At 43.3% G+C, this 18,547-nt stretch overlaps 1 protein-coding gene across 2 annotated transcripts; it reads left to right on the top strand.

Annotated features, from left to right (window-relative positions):
• The first annotated feature begins 192 nt into the window (after positions 1–192).
• wdtc1 (WD and tetratricopeptide repeats 1) lies at positions 193–18,020 on the top strand. Of its 2 annotated transcripts, none has more exons than XM_080767462.1 (16): positions 193–332; positions 2,461–2,614; positions 3,300–3,383; positions 3,506–3,552; positions 4,655–4,766; positions 6,707–6,894; positions 7,345–7,527; positions 9,592–9,686; positions 10,268–10,383; positions 11,114–11,189; positions 12,781–12,874; positions 12,989–13,159; positions 13,623–13,858; positions 14,742–14,913; positions 15,936–16,128; positions 17,220–18,020. In XM_080767462.1, exons 2-16 carry the CDS (start codon positions 2,567–2,569, stop codon positions 17,415–17,417), a joined length of 2,013 nt encoding a protein of 670 aa, XP_080623588.1. In that variant the 5' UTR covers positions 193–332; positions 2,461–2,566; the 3' UTR covers positions 17,418–18,020. The 2 variants fall into 2 exon arrangements, with proteins under 2 accessions (XP_080623588.1, XP_080623587.1); XM_080767461.1 differs by having other exon boundaries at positions 14,739–14,913.
• Positions 18,021–18,547: the final 527 nt, after the last annotated feature.

Below are 18,547 nucleotides of genomic sequence, written 5' to 3'. Positions count from 1 at the left end.
ATATATATATATATTATATATATATATATATATATATTATTTTTGTATTATTATTTCTTTTCCATGATGGGCCCGGGGGGTCCGTCCGTGTCCAAATACATATCAATTTGTGCCCCGACTTGATGGGTTACGTTACGTGATAAAAACGTTTTAACGAGGCAAAAATAAATACCCCATGAAGTGTTTCGGGCTGTCAGCCAGCCAGCTTTCTGCTCTTCAGAGAAGGCATTAGCGACCGAGAGGAGCACCGTGTCAACAAACTGTCCCCTCCTTGTGCCACCTGCATTCAATGGAAATGTTCTGACAGCGACCTCGCAAGCTTAAGGACCGCGGTGAGTGCTCATATAAGCGTCGGAATCGAACCGATAACCAACAATGAGTGTAAGTGCAGCCCTATGGTTGTGGTTGTGGTAGCCATGGCTATGGTTGTGGTTGATCTGTGCAGCTAGCATGCTAACGCTAATGCGCTAGCATAACAACACTGGACTGGAGGCCTGGCATACAGTGTTGGACTACAGCCAGCTAGCTTAAGTTAGCATGCTAGCATGCCAACAGAGTGCTGCTGAGGGTTTGTTTACATGTTGGGTTCGCCTCCCAAAAACCTGTAAAGCTGGACTCTGCGTCAGTCAGGTCAGTGCAGCTCGTGTCAGTCAGACAGCTCCCTCTGCGTGTCTGTGTTCATCATTTATACGAGCTAACAACATAACTGTCATCTGGGTTTTTGAGTGTCAAAGGCTGCAGTGCTGTGACTCTGAGACTAGGCTAACGTAAATGATTAGGATCAGACAGCTGCTGCTCGGTCGCCTCGATCTATGATCAGGATAGATCAAGAATTCAGCGAAAGTGCTCAGTAAATTCCTCAGTACTGTTAGTTTCTCAGAGTTACAAATTGATGCATTTACAGGATTTTACAGTGTATTATTTGGACTCAAAATCCGTGAGTTTATTATCACTATTCTAATTGGAAATACACAGTCGTGGACAAAGTACTCAGCCCCGCCCCCCCCCCCCCCCCAGTATACATACTCGACTACAAGTGAAAGGTGTTCTTCTGTCAAATTTGTATTAGTATTTCCTTTTTAAAATACTTTAAAGGACCACTTTTCAACCTACCTTCATATCTGTGTCTCATGGAGGGATGTGGACAGTTCAGAAACCCATCCATCTATGGGGAATCCAAGCAGAAACCACAGGCTTTCTATTCCTGAAAAGTTCCGGGTTTCTGAACTGCCCACAGCCCTAGAAGGAAAAATGTGGTAATTTATCATATTAGTGAGGACCAATTATATGAAGATAGGTTGGAAGGTGGTGAAGTGGTCCTTTAAGTATTCAAGTAACATATTACATATTCAAAAGTATAGGTTACAAACTAATGAGACTACACCATATTTTTATTAATAACCGTATTGCTATAAAATTATAGTAAATATATATATATATATATATATATACAAGCTCAAACATAGCCGCCCGCAATTTGCAGCTCTCGATTTTTTATAATGGGATGAATCTAGAGTTGCAATACCCTCCATTGACTCCCCATTCATCCAATTTGCATTTGCGATCTGCTTGTATTAAATGACGCTAAACTCACCAACATTGCAGCTCTTTGAATTATCCTCTTTCAATCTGCCGAGCTTTTGTTTCATAAAAGTCCACCGGCCCTGCACCGTTTTCTAAGTGTTGGAGTTTTCCGGCGAGCCGCCCCACGTCCGAAACGGTTGAGAAATGACAGAGTTACCGTGTGGGGCTCTCTCTACTGTACCCTCTACTGTACTGTCACTGTACTGGCACACCCAAAATCATCATATATAGTTATATACAGTTAATATGTGTGTTTGTTAGGTTGCGCACAGGTGGTGAAAAACATGCTATTTTCGTGCTCATACCCACCCACCCAGCCAGCTACCCAGCCAGCCACACACATGGCTCCGCAGGGGAGTGGTTGCACCACTCAAAAAAACCTGCATAGAATTTCTTGACAGAAAGTAGCTCATAACATGTCTACAGTGGATTTTTATGAAACAAAAGCTCGGCAGATTGAGGATAATTCAAGCTTGGCCTAGAGCTGCAATGTTGGTGAGTTTAACATAGTTTAATACAAGCAGATCGCAAACGCAAATTGGATGAATGGGGAGTCAATGGAGGGAATTGCAACTCTAGATTCATACCATTATAAAAATATCTAGAGTTGCAAATTGCGGCTAGCTCAAACAGAGCTTGCAGATCTGCTATTTTCACTAAATTTGAAATAGAAGTGGTTAATTCATAATTGTCTTTGAATGAAATGTAGTGGAGCGAAGTCATACATATCCAAAAATACAGTTACTCAAGTAAATTCACTTAATTGCTGTCCACTACTGCTCAATTATAACTAGTTTACAGTTGCATAATAATTATTAACCTTGACATGGTGCTTCTCTCTGTGTGGTGTTTTTCTGTTTTAAACTTTTATTGCAGCTCTTTACCACAGAAGAACAGAGTAAATGTCATCTGATCTCTGACCCACCACCCACCCCACCCGGACCCTCCCTTCCAGCCATACTGTGTGAGCTGCAGCGAGGCCATGTCTTCTGTGAACATCACTAGAGACATCCTGCACAGGCAGATCAGGGTAACTTGGGCTCTTTTCTCAACTACAAAGGCTAAGGGTCACAGGGCTTAAAGGTCTAGGGCAAACGTGCAGCAATGGGAATCAAACGGGTGAATTAAATCAAGATTCATTTTTATTCATGCGGGGATCGACACATCATCACACGGCACATTTTCGTTTTAAATGAAGTCATTCAAATTGGATTTTATCATTTTATGGACTTTTGATATAAAAATGCACAAAGATGAAAAATGTCCCATTGTTTTGGCATAGACTGTTAAACAGGTTGGGGGCCCAGGACGGAGATGTCCGTCCGGGTCTGGTGCCGGAGACGGAGATTGATAAAAATGACGGAGATTAATGATTAATGATGAGATAAACCGGTCGCATCGCTCCACAGCCTAGGAGCGATTGTTGCGCAACAGTGAGACGTCATCGAAAATATTTCCCCCCTGTTTAGCTGACGACAATCTTAAAACGTTAATAACTTGCGATCTAAATCATCCCGCCTAATTATAAAAAAAGGTTATGTGTTAGATGGGCACCCGCTGTCCAGTCGCTATTGACCCAGTACTAAGGCTGGGAAATATGATATTGAAATCAATATCACAGTTATTTTCAAACTTTTTCCTCCCATTACAATTAACAAACGGTTGTTAGCAGTGATGGTAGGAGCTGATAAGAACCTTTGTTTTCACGTCACCAGGACAAGAGAGCGCTGGGCTTCCAACGGTTCCATCATGTGACTGAGCCCTTCATCAAAAGACTGGGGCTGGAAGCTGAGCTTCAGGTGTGTGTGTGTGTGACTGTGTGCCTGAGCATGTGCCTGTGAGTGTGCGGGGAAAGCGAGAGTCCTTTTTACTAAACAAAAAATCCTTTCTCCTAACTTGTTGTATTGACTGTATTTGACAGGGTCATACTGGGTGTGTGAATTGCCTGGAATGGAACGAGAAAGGAGAGTAAGTATACAACAGAAACTCATGAGTCCCATATTTTCAATTGATTGTCTTACGGCTTAAGGACTGGACAGAGTCTGTTTTGTGCCTTGTGTGGGGGAGTCAAACGCGCGCACACAAAACACACGTTTATCTTAATCATTATATAGTCCTTCCGTTGCTTGGGTAGGTTTATGTCGGTCTATAATCACTATTAATGTGCTAGCATCTACTCGTCCACTAGATGGCAGCAATGACAGATTGGATCATTGTACAAAATACTGATGTGCCACTTTGTTTTTCTTTTACCAGTTGAAATGTAGTTAGTTATAACTGTATAGAGTGAGTTTTACACTATATCGTCATAATTGAAGTAGGCTATATACCACTGCCTGTGCTTGCCAATCTACAAGCTCACACCGCACTTGCAAGCTTGAAACCTGTTTATTCAAAATTTCATTTAACTCTGAGTTGAGCCAAATGGACCTGTATAGAGACTGTCTGTAAGAATTGTGATACTGATCCCGGGATCAGGTAACTTAAAAGTAAAATAGTGTATTCATCCAGCTTTATGTCCATGCAGCCCTTATTACCGTCATCACGGTTTAAGTGGTTTTAAAGTTGTATATGCATTAACCACTTAAAGTTCTTAAACCCTACTGTATATTATTTTTTGACTGGAATCCCCCAGGCCCAAGACTCCAAGAGTTAAAAAAATAAAGTTTAAATCCCTATCCGAGTGGATCAGATTTGGATTTTGGGTGTTAAAATATTATTTCATACACTTATTTCTTATTAATATTGACATAATGTTTGCTGAGATAATAATATCAACACAGTTCGGATCCCAATGTTGTCTTCTCCTTTTTTTTACCACCCAAATTCCAAATCTGATCCGGAACTCGAATAGGGATTTAAAGTTTCTAACTCTTGGACTAGGGATCGATACTTGGTCCTCCCTATTCCACTAAATCTCTTTGCTGAAAATATGTGACCTACAAGCAAACTCATTGCAACTATTTTCAGAATGTTCTCCCCAGAAATGGGTTGCATGTGATTTCAGTGCCACAGCACAATTTGTCCTGAAATGTACAGTATTTAAGCCATTCTTTCTGCTTGCATTCAGTCTGCTGGCCTCAGGCTCGGATGATCAGCACGCCATCATCTGGGACCCCTTAAAACACAAGAAGCTTACTACTATGCACACTGGCCATGCAGCAAACATCTTCTCTGTCAAGGTAACATGTGCATGCCAAATGAGGCGTCTTTCACGACGCCTACCTAGTTTGTCTCTATTACCAACATATAATTCCACCTATGTACAGTATATACACTACTCTCTTGGAGAAAGTTGGGGAATGACATGCAGCAACGGTCCGTTGGGCTCGGGAATCAAACCCGGGACTCGGTGCCAGGCATCAGAGCCTATGTGGTACACGCCTTAATCACTCGACTATCGGCGCCCCACAAAGACACACACTTAAGACAACATACATACTGTAATGGAAGTCAGATTGGTCTGTGGTCTAATGGGGTCCATGTCCATGATTGGTCAATTCACATTTGTTTTTGTCTTAGAGCAGTGGTTCTCAACCTTTTCAGGCCGTGATCATATTTGAACCCACAACTCACAACGTCTCTCGTTGTGAGTTGGTAGATCATTATTAGATCAATATGTTTTGACAATTTGGCCAATATTTGACCAGTTTTTCAAATATAGTTTATTGATTACTTTTGATGCAGTAATACAGATATAATTCTTCTTAATAATTATTTTCATACAGAAAGTATGTGTGTGTGTGTGTGTGTGTGTGTGTAGGTAGGTATATATATATATATATGCCTACACACATATATTATATGTGTGTAGGCATACCGGTGTGTGTGTGTATATATATGCTGGGCAGTGGGCAGGTTGTGTTTGTCGTGTGTCCGCTGTCCATGTATAGAGCGTTGCAGTCCCGCCCCCTTTCAGAACGACGAGTGGCCCAGGAAATAATTCCCCATTAATTTTCCCCATAGGCTTTTCAAAAAGTATTTATTTAAAGACGTTTACGCCGCGGACAAAGCCAACTGTTTTGGGCCGATCCAATAATTAGTAAGAAGAAAAACAAAGCAAAAAGTGTTGTACCCTGCCCTTATTTTCTTCTTTCTAATTATTTGATCGAGTGTTTATTGTCGTGATATCCTGGGCCACTCGTCGTTCTGAAAGGGGGCGGGACTGCGATGCTCTATATAGACTCTATATAATAGAGCATCTCTGAAAGTGATGTCAGACATAGAGCACCGAAGTCTGACGTCACTTTCAGTAGAGGGCGCCAATACACGTGTTCATGTATTTTTTTATTTGCAGTGAAATCTCCATAGGGCGATTTTAGGTCACTTCATATAAGAACTGTGTTTGAAAAATAAACCGACCACCTTTCTGTCAGGGGAATGGCTGTGCGTCGTTAATGATGTCCATTCATATTTGATCCAGCCAGTTTCTGGAGAAAATTGAATTAATGTGGCCGCAAAAGCCTTGAAACTACATATGAACTGAAGGCAATGTCGCTGCTAATATTCGTTGACGTAAGCTCAGCTGGTGGTGACTCGACTCGTACTAACCACGAAACATTAAATATCAATAAAATTAAAATAAACGTAATTAACATTCAGTGTCTGTTGGAAATGTAGTCTCTGGGTTGTTTGGCTCATTTCTAACGCTTATTTTGTTACTCTTTGGGTATATTTGTACATTTCCACCTTCAGTCGATGCTTCATATCCATATGAGTGAAAAGGCCGGGATGATCGGTTTATTTTTCAAACACCGTTCTTATATGAGGTGATCTAAAACCCCCCTATGGAGATTACAATGCAAATAAAAGGTACACAAACCTGGGGACTGACGCCGCCCTCTACTGGCGGTGACGTCAGGACTTCGGTGCTCTATTCTCAGCCATCGCATCACGGAAAGGGAAACCGCAGAGTTGGGTTGAAAACACCCCCCAAAAGATCCGACCCACAGGTTGAGAACCACTGAGCACTTAAGAGGGTGGTCATTATTACCACAATATATTCATGTAATATGAGTTCCTTGTGAGCATTTTGCCAAGCCAAATTCTTTCCGTGCACAACAAACTGGCTTTGCAACTGTAATTGGATTGGTCTTCCCGGCATCTCTTTGTGCCCGTGCAGTTCCTGCCTCACTCTGGTGACCGTATCTTGGTGACGGGCGCGGCGGACACAAAGGTCCACGTGCACGACCTAACGGTCAAAGAGACCATCCACATGTTCTCTGACCACACCAACAGGGTCAAGCGCATCGCCACCGCGCCCATGTGGCCCAATACCTTCTGGAGCGCCGCGGAGGACGGCATCATCAGGTCAGAACACTGAAAGATAGACCCTTCGGTAGACGATGAGGTCAAACTGTCATTGACCTTCATGCTGAATTCTGGGTGTTGTAGTAGCCTGGAGCAGGGTGAATATTGTCGCTGTTGGGCAGAAACCTTCTATCTTCATATTTCACGTATGTCAAAAGATATTTGAGTGAAAATATTTCGAGTGTTTGTGTAAACACAAACATGGCGTGACGCAAACATTGAAGACGAAAGTGAGGACGCAACTTGTGATTGGCAAGAATGAGATCTGTATGATGATAAGAGTGCCCCTCACTTCACGGGTGTAATTGTTTTATAAATACAATTATTTAACCAATGAAAAGTATTAACACAAGCTCGTTACTAAATAATGACATTGGAGCAAAGGTTATTTTGTCCTCCCCAATGACGATGATATACATGAAATAAATGTTAGTGCTGTACCCCACACAGGCAGTATGACCTGAGGGAAAGCAGCAAACGATCCGAGGTGCTGATCGACCTGACGGAGTTCTGTGGTCAGCTAGTGGAGGCCAAGTGTCTGGCGGTCAACCCACAGGACAACAACTACCTAGCCGTGGGAGCCAACGGACCCTTCGTACGCCTCTACGACATACGCATGATCCACAACCACAGGTCAGTCCTCGCTGCTCTACGACATACGCATGATCCACAACCACAGGTCAGTCCTCACTGCTCTACGACATACACATGATCCACAACCACAGGTCAGTCCTCACTGCTCTACGACATACGCATGATCCACAACCACAGGTCAGTCCTCACTGCTCTACGACATACACATGATCCACAACCACAGGTCAGTCCTCACTGCTCTACGACATACGCATGATCCACAACCACAGGTCAGTCCTCACTGCTCTACGACATACACATGATCCACAACCACAGGTCAGTCCTCACTGCTCTACGACATACGCATGATCCACAACCACAGGTCAGTCCTCGCTGCTCTACGACATACGCATGATCCACAACCACAGGTCAGTCCTCGCTGCTCTACGACATACACATGATCCACAACCACAGGTCAGTCCTCGCTGCTCTACGACATACACATGATCCACAACCACAGGTCAGTCCTCTCTGCTCTACGACATACACATGATCCACAACCACAGGTCAGTCCTCTCTGCTCTACGACATACGCATGATCCACAACCACAGGTCAGTCCTCGCTGCTCTACGACATACGCATGATCCACAACCACAGGTCAGTCCTCGCTGCTCTACGACATACACATGATCCACAACCACAGGTCAGTCCTCGCTGCTCTACGACATACACATGATCCACAACCACAGGTCAGTCCTCGCTGCTCTACGACATACACATGATCCACAACCACAGGTCAGTCCTCGCTGCCCGCTCCAGAACGCTGTCATCTGGCCAGAACTAGGGGGAAGATAACGTTGCGTTACGTTTTTTTTTTTTTTTTTTTTTTTTTATGTTTTGCACTCCGTCCGTGTGTGTGTGCGTCCGTCCTTCCTTCCTTCCGTCCGTCCGTTACCAGCTAATCTACGCCACCGTTGGCCCGATCCATGCCAAACTTTACACACACACACTCTCCCTGGATGCCGAACGACGAACCTCTGCCCCAAATATTCCTCAACAGCCTGTTATAGCGCCACCATGAGGCCGATTTCTGCAAAACATATTGCTTATGTTAGTGGCACAGATTTCATCCAAATGTCACGCAAATCGGTACACATGATCTCTGTAGTCATCTGATCAAGACGAGTCTGTTGGATTTCTCAGATTCTACACTGATTGGCATTTTGCCAAACATCTCACCTACAAGTCCTATCCTCCTGGTGGAGACCTGTGCCCAGAAGAGCACTTTTTCTAGTTTGCAATGTTTTTTTGCCGATTAATGCCCAACTTTGGCGAACACGAGCGACAATAGCTCTTGTAGATCGGCTATTTTCACAATGTTAAAATGTTTTACAAATAAGAATAAAAAAGGAACGATGTTGGACAGTTTTATACCCAACATCGACAATATAACATTTGATCTTGTGCCTTGTTCACAGTAGCAGTGCAGAAGGCTACAAAACGACCAAGCGTGGTCAGCTAAACAGATGACAAGTCGTTCTTCAAGTGTTGCTCAATAAGCTTGTGACAATAAAAAAATATATATATTCTATATATATTTATATATATATATAAAAGGCTTGGGTTAAAAAGAATGGAGAACTGGCTGACAGCTATAATTATATCATCACATGAATATCCTCATGAGCAACTTCAAAAAGCTGTCTAGCTCACTAACGTACCAGTGTTCATTCTGAGAGTGTTTACTTTTTCAATGCCAGTGGAAAATTCTAACGCGTGTACAAGCATAACTAAAGACAGAAAAGGTGAACTGAACACGCTGCCATTTTTGTACTTCAGTCTGTCTCGATAAGGTCCAAGAATTAGCACACTATGAACAAAGAAAAAGTGTACGTCGTCACCTTTTCTATAGGAAAGGTGAGTTTACTCCTCTTTTGGTCTCGTTCCTTAACTACTCGCTCCCAGAATAGGGACACTTTATGCTCAAAGTGCTCTTTGGCCAGACAGACAGTCTTGTTCAGAACATTGCCATCGTGGATATCGTATGATATCGTGGATATTGATGTCGTATGCTGCTATCAGGCACCATTGAACAGGACATGTTTGTCTTCCTTCTCATGCAGGAAGGCCTCGAGTCAGGGCACGTCTGCAGCGGTGCACACGTTCTGTGACAGGCAGAAGCCCATCCCAGATGGAGCTGGCCAGTATTACGTTGCAGGTGTGGAACATTGCTGTGTATGCCTTTTTTATAATGTCTCTCTGTCGGGTGGAAAGTTAACCTCATCGTGTCCAAAACAGTTTTTTTAGGATTAAAGCTCAACACTGTGTGACGCTGTAGTATGATCAAGTTGGGCGTTTGATTTATGAAAAAACAACAAGTATGAATATGTAGATATGTAGATTCTACAATTTCTTTCATTAAAGTCGATTGATTCATAATCGATTATGTTGATTAGTTCAATCAACTGTTGGACCTGTAATTTTGATATCATAGTCCTGTTGACATCTTTAAGAAGCTACTAAAAATTCATTTGTACCGCAAACATTTTGGTTTACTCCAGTGATTGCGTCAATCTTTTGTTGATTTCTATGTACTGTTCTATTTTATCTATTTCTAGGTACTGTCTTTGCTGCTCTGTTTCTTATTTCATTGTTGGTTTATTTTTGATTGAGATGTTCTTGTTTTATTCCTTTTATTTTATTGTACAGCACCTTGTAACAACTGTTTTGAAAGGCGCTTTATAAATAAAATGACCTTACCATACCTATCCGCTATGATTTATGTCCCCTGTGCCGTAGGCCACCTCCCTGTGAAACTCCCAGACTACAACAACCGCCTTAGGGTCCTGGTGGCGACCTACGTGACCTTCAGCCCCGATGGGACGGAGCTGCTTGTAAACATGGGCGGAGAGCAGGTAGAGTTGGCCAATCGGAATCAGAATGCAGCCATTCAACAAAATTATATTGAGACTGTAGGTGTAAAACTGCATAAAACCACAAATAAGATGCAGACACACAACCCACAATTAAAAAGTTAAAACCTTACAAATATAAAAAGTGATATCCATATCTACTATCGTATCACATGAAAGTTCATAAAGTTGTGTCAAGTCCATATCGTTGATGTCGGGCAGAAACCTCTTATCTCCATATTTTTACTTTTTGTGGGTTTCTTTTTTGGTAAATGAATGCCCTACACAAAAGCATCAAAGTGTCGCTTTGTGGCATTTCAAGCTTGTAGATCTGCTACTTATGCTATCTTAGTATTTGAATCCTGAAAAATCATACTCTATTTTTTTATATAGTCGTTTTAACGCACTGAAAAAATAATTTGAAAAGTAACTGTTTTGGACATTTTGGGTCCTATATTCCTAAACTTATTTGCCTTTTTTATATATTTTTTACTATTTTGAAAAACATTTTTGAATAGTTCAAATAGCCAATGTACAAGCTTACAACGTGTCGATGTAGATCAGCTAGTTGAACAATTTTTAAATGTTTTTCAACATGATAAAAAGTTTAGGGATAAGGGGTAAGGCACTGACGAAAATAGGGCCCTTAGAACCTCTCACCCACTAAGTATTTTTACATTGTGATTGTGGTACTGCTACTTAATCTGCATACTTCTTCCACCACGGTGTCTAGGTGTACCTATTTGACTTGACCTTCAAACAGAAGCCCTACACCTTCTTGCTTCCAAAGAAATGCCAATCATCAACAGGTATGTTGTGTCCCACCCGGGTCAAAGGCTTTTCTTTTAAAGATATTTTTGGGGCTTTTTATGCCTTTTATTTGATAGGACAGTAGACTGACAGGAAATGGGGAGAGAGAGAGATGGGGAGTAACACGCCGCAAAGGTTGTCAGGATCGATATTCGAACCTGCGGTTTACCAGCCTAGGTGCCCCTACGTCTACGCCAGCCATCCGGGTCTCCTTTTGAAGTACTGGACCGGTGCCCGGCTGTAGAGCACCGAGTCGGTTATGCAATACCCGTTGTACCCGTGTCAGAATACCCGTTCCACGGTGGAAAGGGGACACGGACAGACTTCACCCTTTTATGCCTATATATATGGAGATTTCTGTATCTGTCTCTCTGTGTCCTTTTATTCCTATATATGGAGTTATGTGTCAGGCATGCCCAAATATGGAATGTTGTGATCTGATGTCCAGAGCCCGTGCAGAGGCCTTTTGTGACGGTTGTGGACAACCGTGGGTCCGACCGACTGCCTGGACACCGGGCACTGCACTGTGCACTCCCTGTGGGGTTGTGGAACACGTGTGTCGGTGGGGCGAACGGTTCTCGAGTTACGTGGATTACAGACATACGTACAGAGACATGGTGCATGTATAGATGGATAGATAGATACAAAGTTGTGTGTGTGTGTGTGTTGTGTGTCGCGCCTTGGCCTGTTGTAGCGCCACCATGAGGCTGATTTGAAAACTGTCAAGTGGCATTTCTTCTAAAGCCTAGTGGGAATATGCATGCACAGTTTCACCACAATCGGACGCTGCGTTGAGTAGTTGTGGCGATTTGTACAAAACGGGTACAAAGCGGCCTACTCCTGAAAAGTTTAGAAGCCAAATGTAGCCAATGAGGGTGGATTATGAGAAATCAAACAAACCCGTCTTGATCACATGACTATGGAGAGCATGTGTACCGATTTGCGTGAAATTTGGATAAAAGGAGTAATATTGCCTCCTGGTGGCGCTAAAAGGAGCAGATGTGAAAAATTCCAGGCAAAGGTTTTTCCTTGGCCTCTAGGGAGTTGGCATACAAAGTTATCCACAGATACGTGCAGTTAGAGGTAAAAACACTTTTCGGCCAGTTATAGCGCCACCATGAGGCTGAGTTGAATGTGGCATTTCTTCCTCTGCCTAGTGGGAATGTGTGTGCACAATTCCACGGAAATCACACGATCTCATGATTTGCAGCATTCTGTTTGAAACTGAGCACTACCAATTTGCGTGATGTTTGGACAAAATCTGTATGTGTACTGTCCAAAAACTTGTTTTGCACAAAGCGGCCTCCTGGTGGCGCTATAACAGGCCGTTCTGGAAATTCTGGGGCAGAGGTTCATCGTTGACATCCAGCGAGTGTGTGTGCAAAATTTGGCATCGACCGGGTTAACGGTGCCGGAGATTAACTGTTCACGGACGGACACACACACGGACAGACTGAGTGCAAAACATACTCTGCCTTCGGCCTGGTGGAGACAATAATGGGAATAGATTTGTTCCTTATTTCTTTCACTCTTGGACTTATTCAAATGGTGATTGATCTACAAGTTTATTTTACTTTGCTATCCCGTCAGATGTGCAGAATGGAAAGACAACCAATGGAGTGTCAAATGGAATCCACCTGCCAGCCAGCCATCTGAGACTACCTGAAAGCAAGCTCTACTCTGGGTACCAGCTGTGTTTTACCTCCTTCATTTCTGCTTTACAACCACATAATGACTGATGACTGAACATAAGCCTATCGTTTCTTTCTGTTTTCCTTCTCTTCTCTTCTCCCTGTAGTTCTAGTGAGCTCCCTCCTCACCTGGAGAAGATCAAGCAGCAGGCTAATGATGCGTTTGCACGGCAGCAGTGGACTCAGGCCATCCAGCTCTATAGTCTAGGTATTCACCAGGCCAGCCGTAATGCCATGCTGTACGGGAACCGAGCTGCTGCCTACATGAAGCGCAAGTGGTAGGCCTAGATTCATGTATATCTAGTATCTACTGTGCCTTAACATGGGCATTTCAATTGAGAACACTTTATTGACGAGCTATGCAGTTTGTTCAGTAACACAGGTATCCCCATCTCTCCAGCTCTTTAGTAAACACTAAACGGAAAATATATTTTCAGGTCGGGTTTAATCAATTTTATTCAGGATAAACAAGTGACATTTGAAGTGATGAAAAAAATAAATGAGCAAAATTGGAACTGGAACACTAAATACTAAACTGCAACACTAAAATTTAACTTTAATTTGATTGGATGAAACTTGCAACCCACCTGTATTAACGAGCTGGAGAGACGGGGAGACCTCTTGCTTGTTAGCATTGCTAACAGAAATAAATAGTGTCAACTAGCCTGGTCATGTTTTAGTGTATTATGAGAAAAAAAATTGTGTATGATGTATGCACGATGTGTTGTGCACGCTTCATAGGGATGGCGACCATTACGATGCTCTCAGGGACTGTCTGAAGGCCTTGACTCTCAACCCCGGTCACCTGAAGGCCCATTTCAGGCTGGCCCGCTGCTTGTTTGAGCTGAAGTACGTGGCCGAGGCCCTGGAGTGTCTGGATGACTTCAAGGGCAAGTTCCCAGAGCAGGCCCAGAGCAGTGCCTGTGACTCTCTGGATAAAGACATCAAGGCTGCCCTCTTCTCCAAGACGGATTCAGGTGGGACTGTGCACTATACACTTATCATCACACTAACATCACGGCCTATTTAGTATTTACATGTTCTTTTCTTTTCTTTTCAAAATCTTTTTCTTTTGGTTTTATAACAGTATGGTTGTCAAGTCACAGGTTCATAGGGAAAGAAAATAGATTTTAGTGTCAGTGACTCAGAGGTAATAAACGTATAAATCACAGAGATCATGGGCAGACATAATGAAATAAATACATGTTATTTTAACATGTTATACTCAAGTGAATACTGGTCAATCACAGCGTCTTTTACAGGACTCAATTTAATACAAAGGTTTAGCTTTATTGGCATGAGAAAACAAACATTTACATTGCCTCTGATTGGCCTACCGAACGTCCCCTTCTGTGACGCAGAATCTTTCTTCCTCTCGAGATACCTATCTAATGGTGGTTTTAATTGCAAACCGACCACTAGGGGGCGAGCCAAATTAGTTTGCGATGGTTTTTGAAAACCATATGCCCATACATAACACCATGCCAAAATAAAAAAGAAATATTACCAAGTCCATAATTGTTATGATCTTTTCATATTAAATCCCAGTTTATAGCCATTTAGCTCATTTTAACCAACGTGGACGCCATCTTGAAAACGATGCCTTTCTGGTTGTTCGTTTTAGTTTTATTTAGCACACCCAATAGTAACAGAATCCATTGAAAAATCTCTTATCAATAATTTTGGTTTTCAACCATACCTATATGTATCTAATATTTGAGTCTGTGTAAACAGCCCACTAGAGGGCCTGCCCAACGCGTTTGCACAGCTTTTTAAAAACCGTATACCCATACCCAACACCACGCCAAAATAAAAATAAAAACGTACAAGTCCGCCCCCTGCTTTCTGTGTCCCCAGCAGATGAGAAGAAGTCAGGCGGCGGTTCGGTGCATTTCGCCAGCCAGTTCAGCCGGAAGGAGTCGACCCCAGAAGACGAGATTGTGTTGAGGGAGCGCAGCTTCGACTATAAGCACCGTTACTGCGGCCACTGTAACACCACCACAGACATCAAAGAGGCCAACTTCTTCGGGAGGTCAGTGGACATAGGAACACTGCCACTTTATAGACTTATTTTTTGTAATAAATCCATAATGAATCCTAACTATCGTAAAATGTGCCAAATCTTGCACAGATGTAGCCCAGGGCATGCTCGAATTAATTAGCTAGGGTGCCCGAGCCGGCGACCTTCAGGGTCACTTACTTGTGAATGATGTATGCCATGCTTTTTGTTATTGCTTAATGTAAATCACTCTGGATTAAGTCTGCTAAATCCCTAAATTGTAAATTGTTAATGGTGGCCATATGGATTTGGCCACTGGGCGCCCTAGCTAAATCATTTGAGCATGCCCTGGGCTACATCTGTGCAAAATTTGGCGCTTTTAGACGAATTGGCACGAAATTACCTTTATCTCTCCCTATGCTCCTCCACTACATGGCACCCCAGCAGTTCGCATTTAACCCCATGAATTGGGGTAACTATACTATTCTAAGTCCACTAAAATCCTGTAAAATACATTTGAACACACACAACCAAAGGGGAAATAAATATTCACCATAACATTATTATTATCCCATTCGTGTCTCTAGGCGAGACATGTCCAAAGTCCGGCCTGGGAAATTGTGGCACAGGGCAAATTGTAAATGGCCCATAGCTTCCTACCTAATAAATGTATTAGACCCCAAGAGACGGCTGTTCGTAGCTACACTAGCAACACTGCCATTTGAACAAGCAGTGTGTGACTTATATTTGGCTGCACTACCAACTGTTGATATTAAAATTGCCTTACTGTTGTAAGGCAATGCATTTCTATATGACTTTGTTATGGTCTGACAGGAGATGCAGTCAGCCACAAGGTATTTTCATACTGTGTCAAATATGGCCTCCTTTGAAAAGAAATTGGACTTCCTTGCCCTAGGCCAATCTGACGCATATTTGGAACATAATCTAAATCACATCCTAGTAATGTAGCCTTTACAATAAAACTACAGTATATATTAGATCCATGCTGCAAAGCTGTGGCGGGGCATGTTGTGTAATTGGGCTTCTCTCCACAGCAAAGGCCAGTACATAGTCAGTGGCTCAGACGACGGCTCTTTCTTCATCTGGGAGAAGGAGACCACTAATCTGGTGAGGATCCTCCAGGGGGATGAGTCCATTGTCAACTGTCTGCAGCCCCATCCCAGCTATTGCTTCCTGGCTACCAGTGGCATCGACCCGGTGGTTCGGCTATGGAGCCCCAGACCAGAGGTAGGCGAGCTTGTAGAGTGGGTTAAAGTTCTCAGTCGCCATGACTGATTTAATTTATTTTGGATTCAAGCCAGCATGACTTCTTTGAAAGCATGTTGTGCACCGAAAATAGCAGATCTACAAGCTATTTTCAGCTATTTTGTTTATTAATAACAGTTATTTTAATATTCTAAAACGGTTAGTCTCAATACTTGATTCTGATTGGCTGGTTACCGTCACGTAAATTTCACCAATAACCCACACCTTCAATTGCTACTTGCTGAGCAAAACAAGGACGTGATGTGGCTCGCTCTGGTCGGCGCAAAGCGTAGCTACTTTTGTGAGGCAGACTGTCGCTGCAGGAACCTGCCGTGCCGAGGAGAGACACATCTCCTTGTTGCAGGCAAAGAGACAGAAGAGGAAACTGCCTGAAGCAGCTGTCCAGCCACAGCCGTCGCTGCAAGAAAACATGACCACTCAGGCGCAATCCATCGTCATCACTGACGGACGGATGCCTATGATGTTTGTAACCGTTTTAGAAAAGCAATAAGCTTATTGCTTAATTATACAACAGGTTGTTCGAGAAAGCAACAACGAGTATGATAGAACACATAATCAAAAACATTAAAATCAGCTGCTCTGTTCTCCCAGAGCACAGCTGACTGGGTTGCTAAGCTAGCGAGTTTCTTACATTTGTGGTCGTAGTGGCTACAGTACATCTGTCATCAAAAAGCAAATATCTTAGTTTTAATGAAATTGAGTTAACATGGTATTCTTTTAGGGTAATTGTTCTATAATCGCAATATTACACAAGGGTGTGCTTGACCTTTCATTAATGCACTTCTGTGTTCATTAATGGCGGTAAAGCACACCCTCGAGTGTAACTTAATTAAAGAGTATTTGAAATGGCCAAACTAGCCGTAGAATACATGATTAGAAGCATCTTCAATGAACACGAATGGTCTCAGAAATGTCATTAAAGCAAAGGTCTGTTATTTATGTTTATTATTTAAGTTTGGGTCCCTGGAATACACCAGAATTTGACTTTGGAGTCTCGAGCTGAAAACGATTGGATTGTATGACCATTTTGTCCATTTCCCTCCACTGTGCAGGCGGAGAGCGAGAACGGACGGGTGGTAGAGGACATGGAGGGCGCCGCACAGGCAAACCAGAGGCGCATGAACGCCGACCCCTTGGAGGTCATGCTGCTCAACATGGGGTACCGTATCACAGGCCTGCGTGGCGTGGGGCCCGAGGGCTCCGACGACGAGGACAGCTCAGAGGGTCAGGTGCAGTGCCGGCCCAGCTAAATGAATAAACTCCTGACTATAGGAATGGAGGTAGGATGCTAAAGCACTCTCCCGGCTCCCCTCCCCCACCCCACCCACGTTAAGTGTGTCGTGACTTGTGTGCATGCGTGCGCATAGAGGGGGACAAGCACCATAGCTTTTTTTTCAATGTTAAATACCCCCCCCCCCCTTCGAAACGAAAGCAACATCGATTGAGTGAATGTCATGTCACATCTCTGCACTATGCACCAACCTCCTCCCCCCCCCCCCCCCCAGTGAGTGGGGCTTAGAGGAGACGACCCTTTCGCCCCTCCCACCCCCCCATCCCCTTGGAACACAACCAACAGCAGCATCTCCTTCACCCTGCAAAGGTTGTGGGTGGGGCAACAACTCCAGCGACGACGAAGAGCACCCTCCACCACATCATCACTCCTCAAATCCCTCCTCAGGTTTGTGTTGGTGAGAAAACCAACAAGATTTGAAAGCCCCTCTCCCCCCTCGCAGCAGGTCGACCATACAGGTCAGAGTGTCGTGGCCTCATCCGCAGTCACGGGGAAATGTCCTCTGCATGCGGGGTGGGGGGATCCATGAGGGCTCGAAGATGGTACTGTGTCTGCAGAGCGACCCCCCCACCCTCCCCCAAAAAAGGTGAGTCTGCTTTCACTTCATGGAACGTTGATCAGAGGATGAGTTCACAGGAAAGCCAAGAAAAAAGGATAAGAAAGATCACTCTCAAAGTCTTGAAACAATAATTGTTTTTGTGTTTTGTGTGTTAAGATCACGGCACTTTTTCTTTTGTTTTTTTCTCCTTCTAATGGCTCTGTCTGACGAAACGTGTGGTTTCTCTTTGTCCAAAAGTGTGAATTTGTTGAGATTTCAAGTGGCCAAGGATTAATGTTGCATTTGTTTTGTCAAAATGTAATTCTGGCATTCTATAATTCTTTTAGTGAAGGGGCTTGGGTTATGTTTACTGTTCAACGGTGGTCAGAGGGAGGTTTGTACTTCCGCATGTCGTAGACTACTTGTCAGCTGCATTTCCTTGCCAACTGTGGAGTCTTCTGGGAAGGAGTCATCTTAATGAAAGTCGATGTGATGTGATGTGTGTGATGGGGCACATAGAGTAAATGGCTCTTTTTGACCACAAGAAATAA

This window comes from Protomyctophum bolini (genome assembly GCF_963924005.1).
Source record: "Protomyctophum bolini genome assembly, chromosome: 7".
In the NCBI taxonomy this organism is placed as follows: Eukaryota; Metazoa; Chordata; class Actinopteri; order Myctophiformes; family Myctophidae; genus Protomyctophum; species Protomyctophum bolini.
Note: the sequence above shows the minus strand (reverse complement) of the source record. Positions and strands in the feature narration are given on the sequence as shown.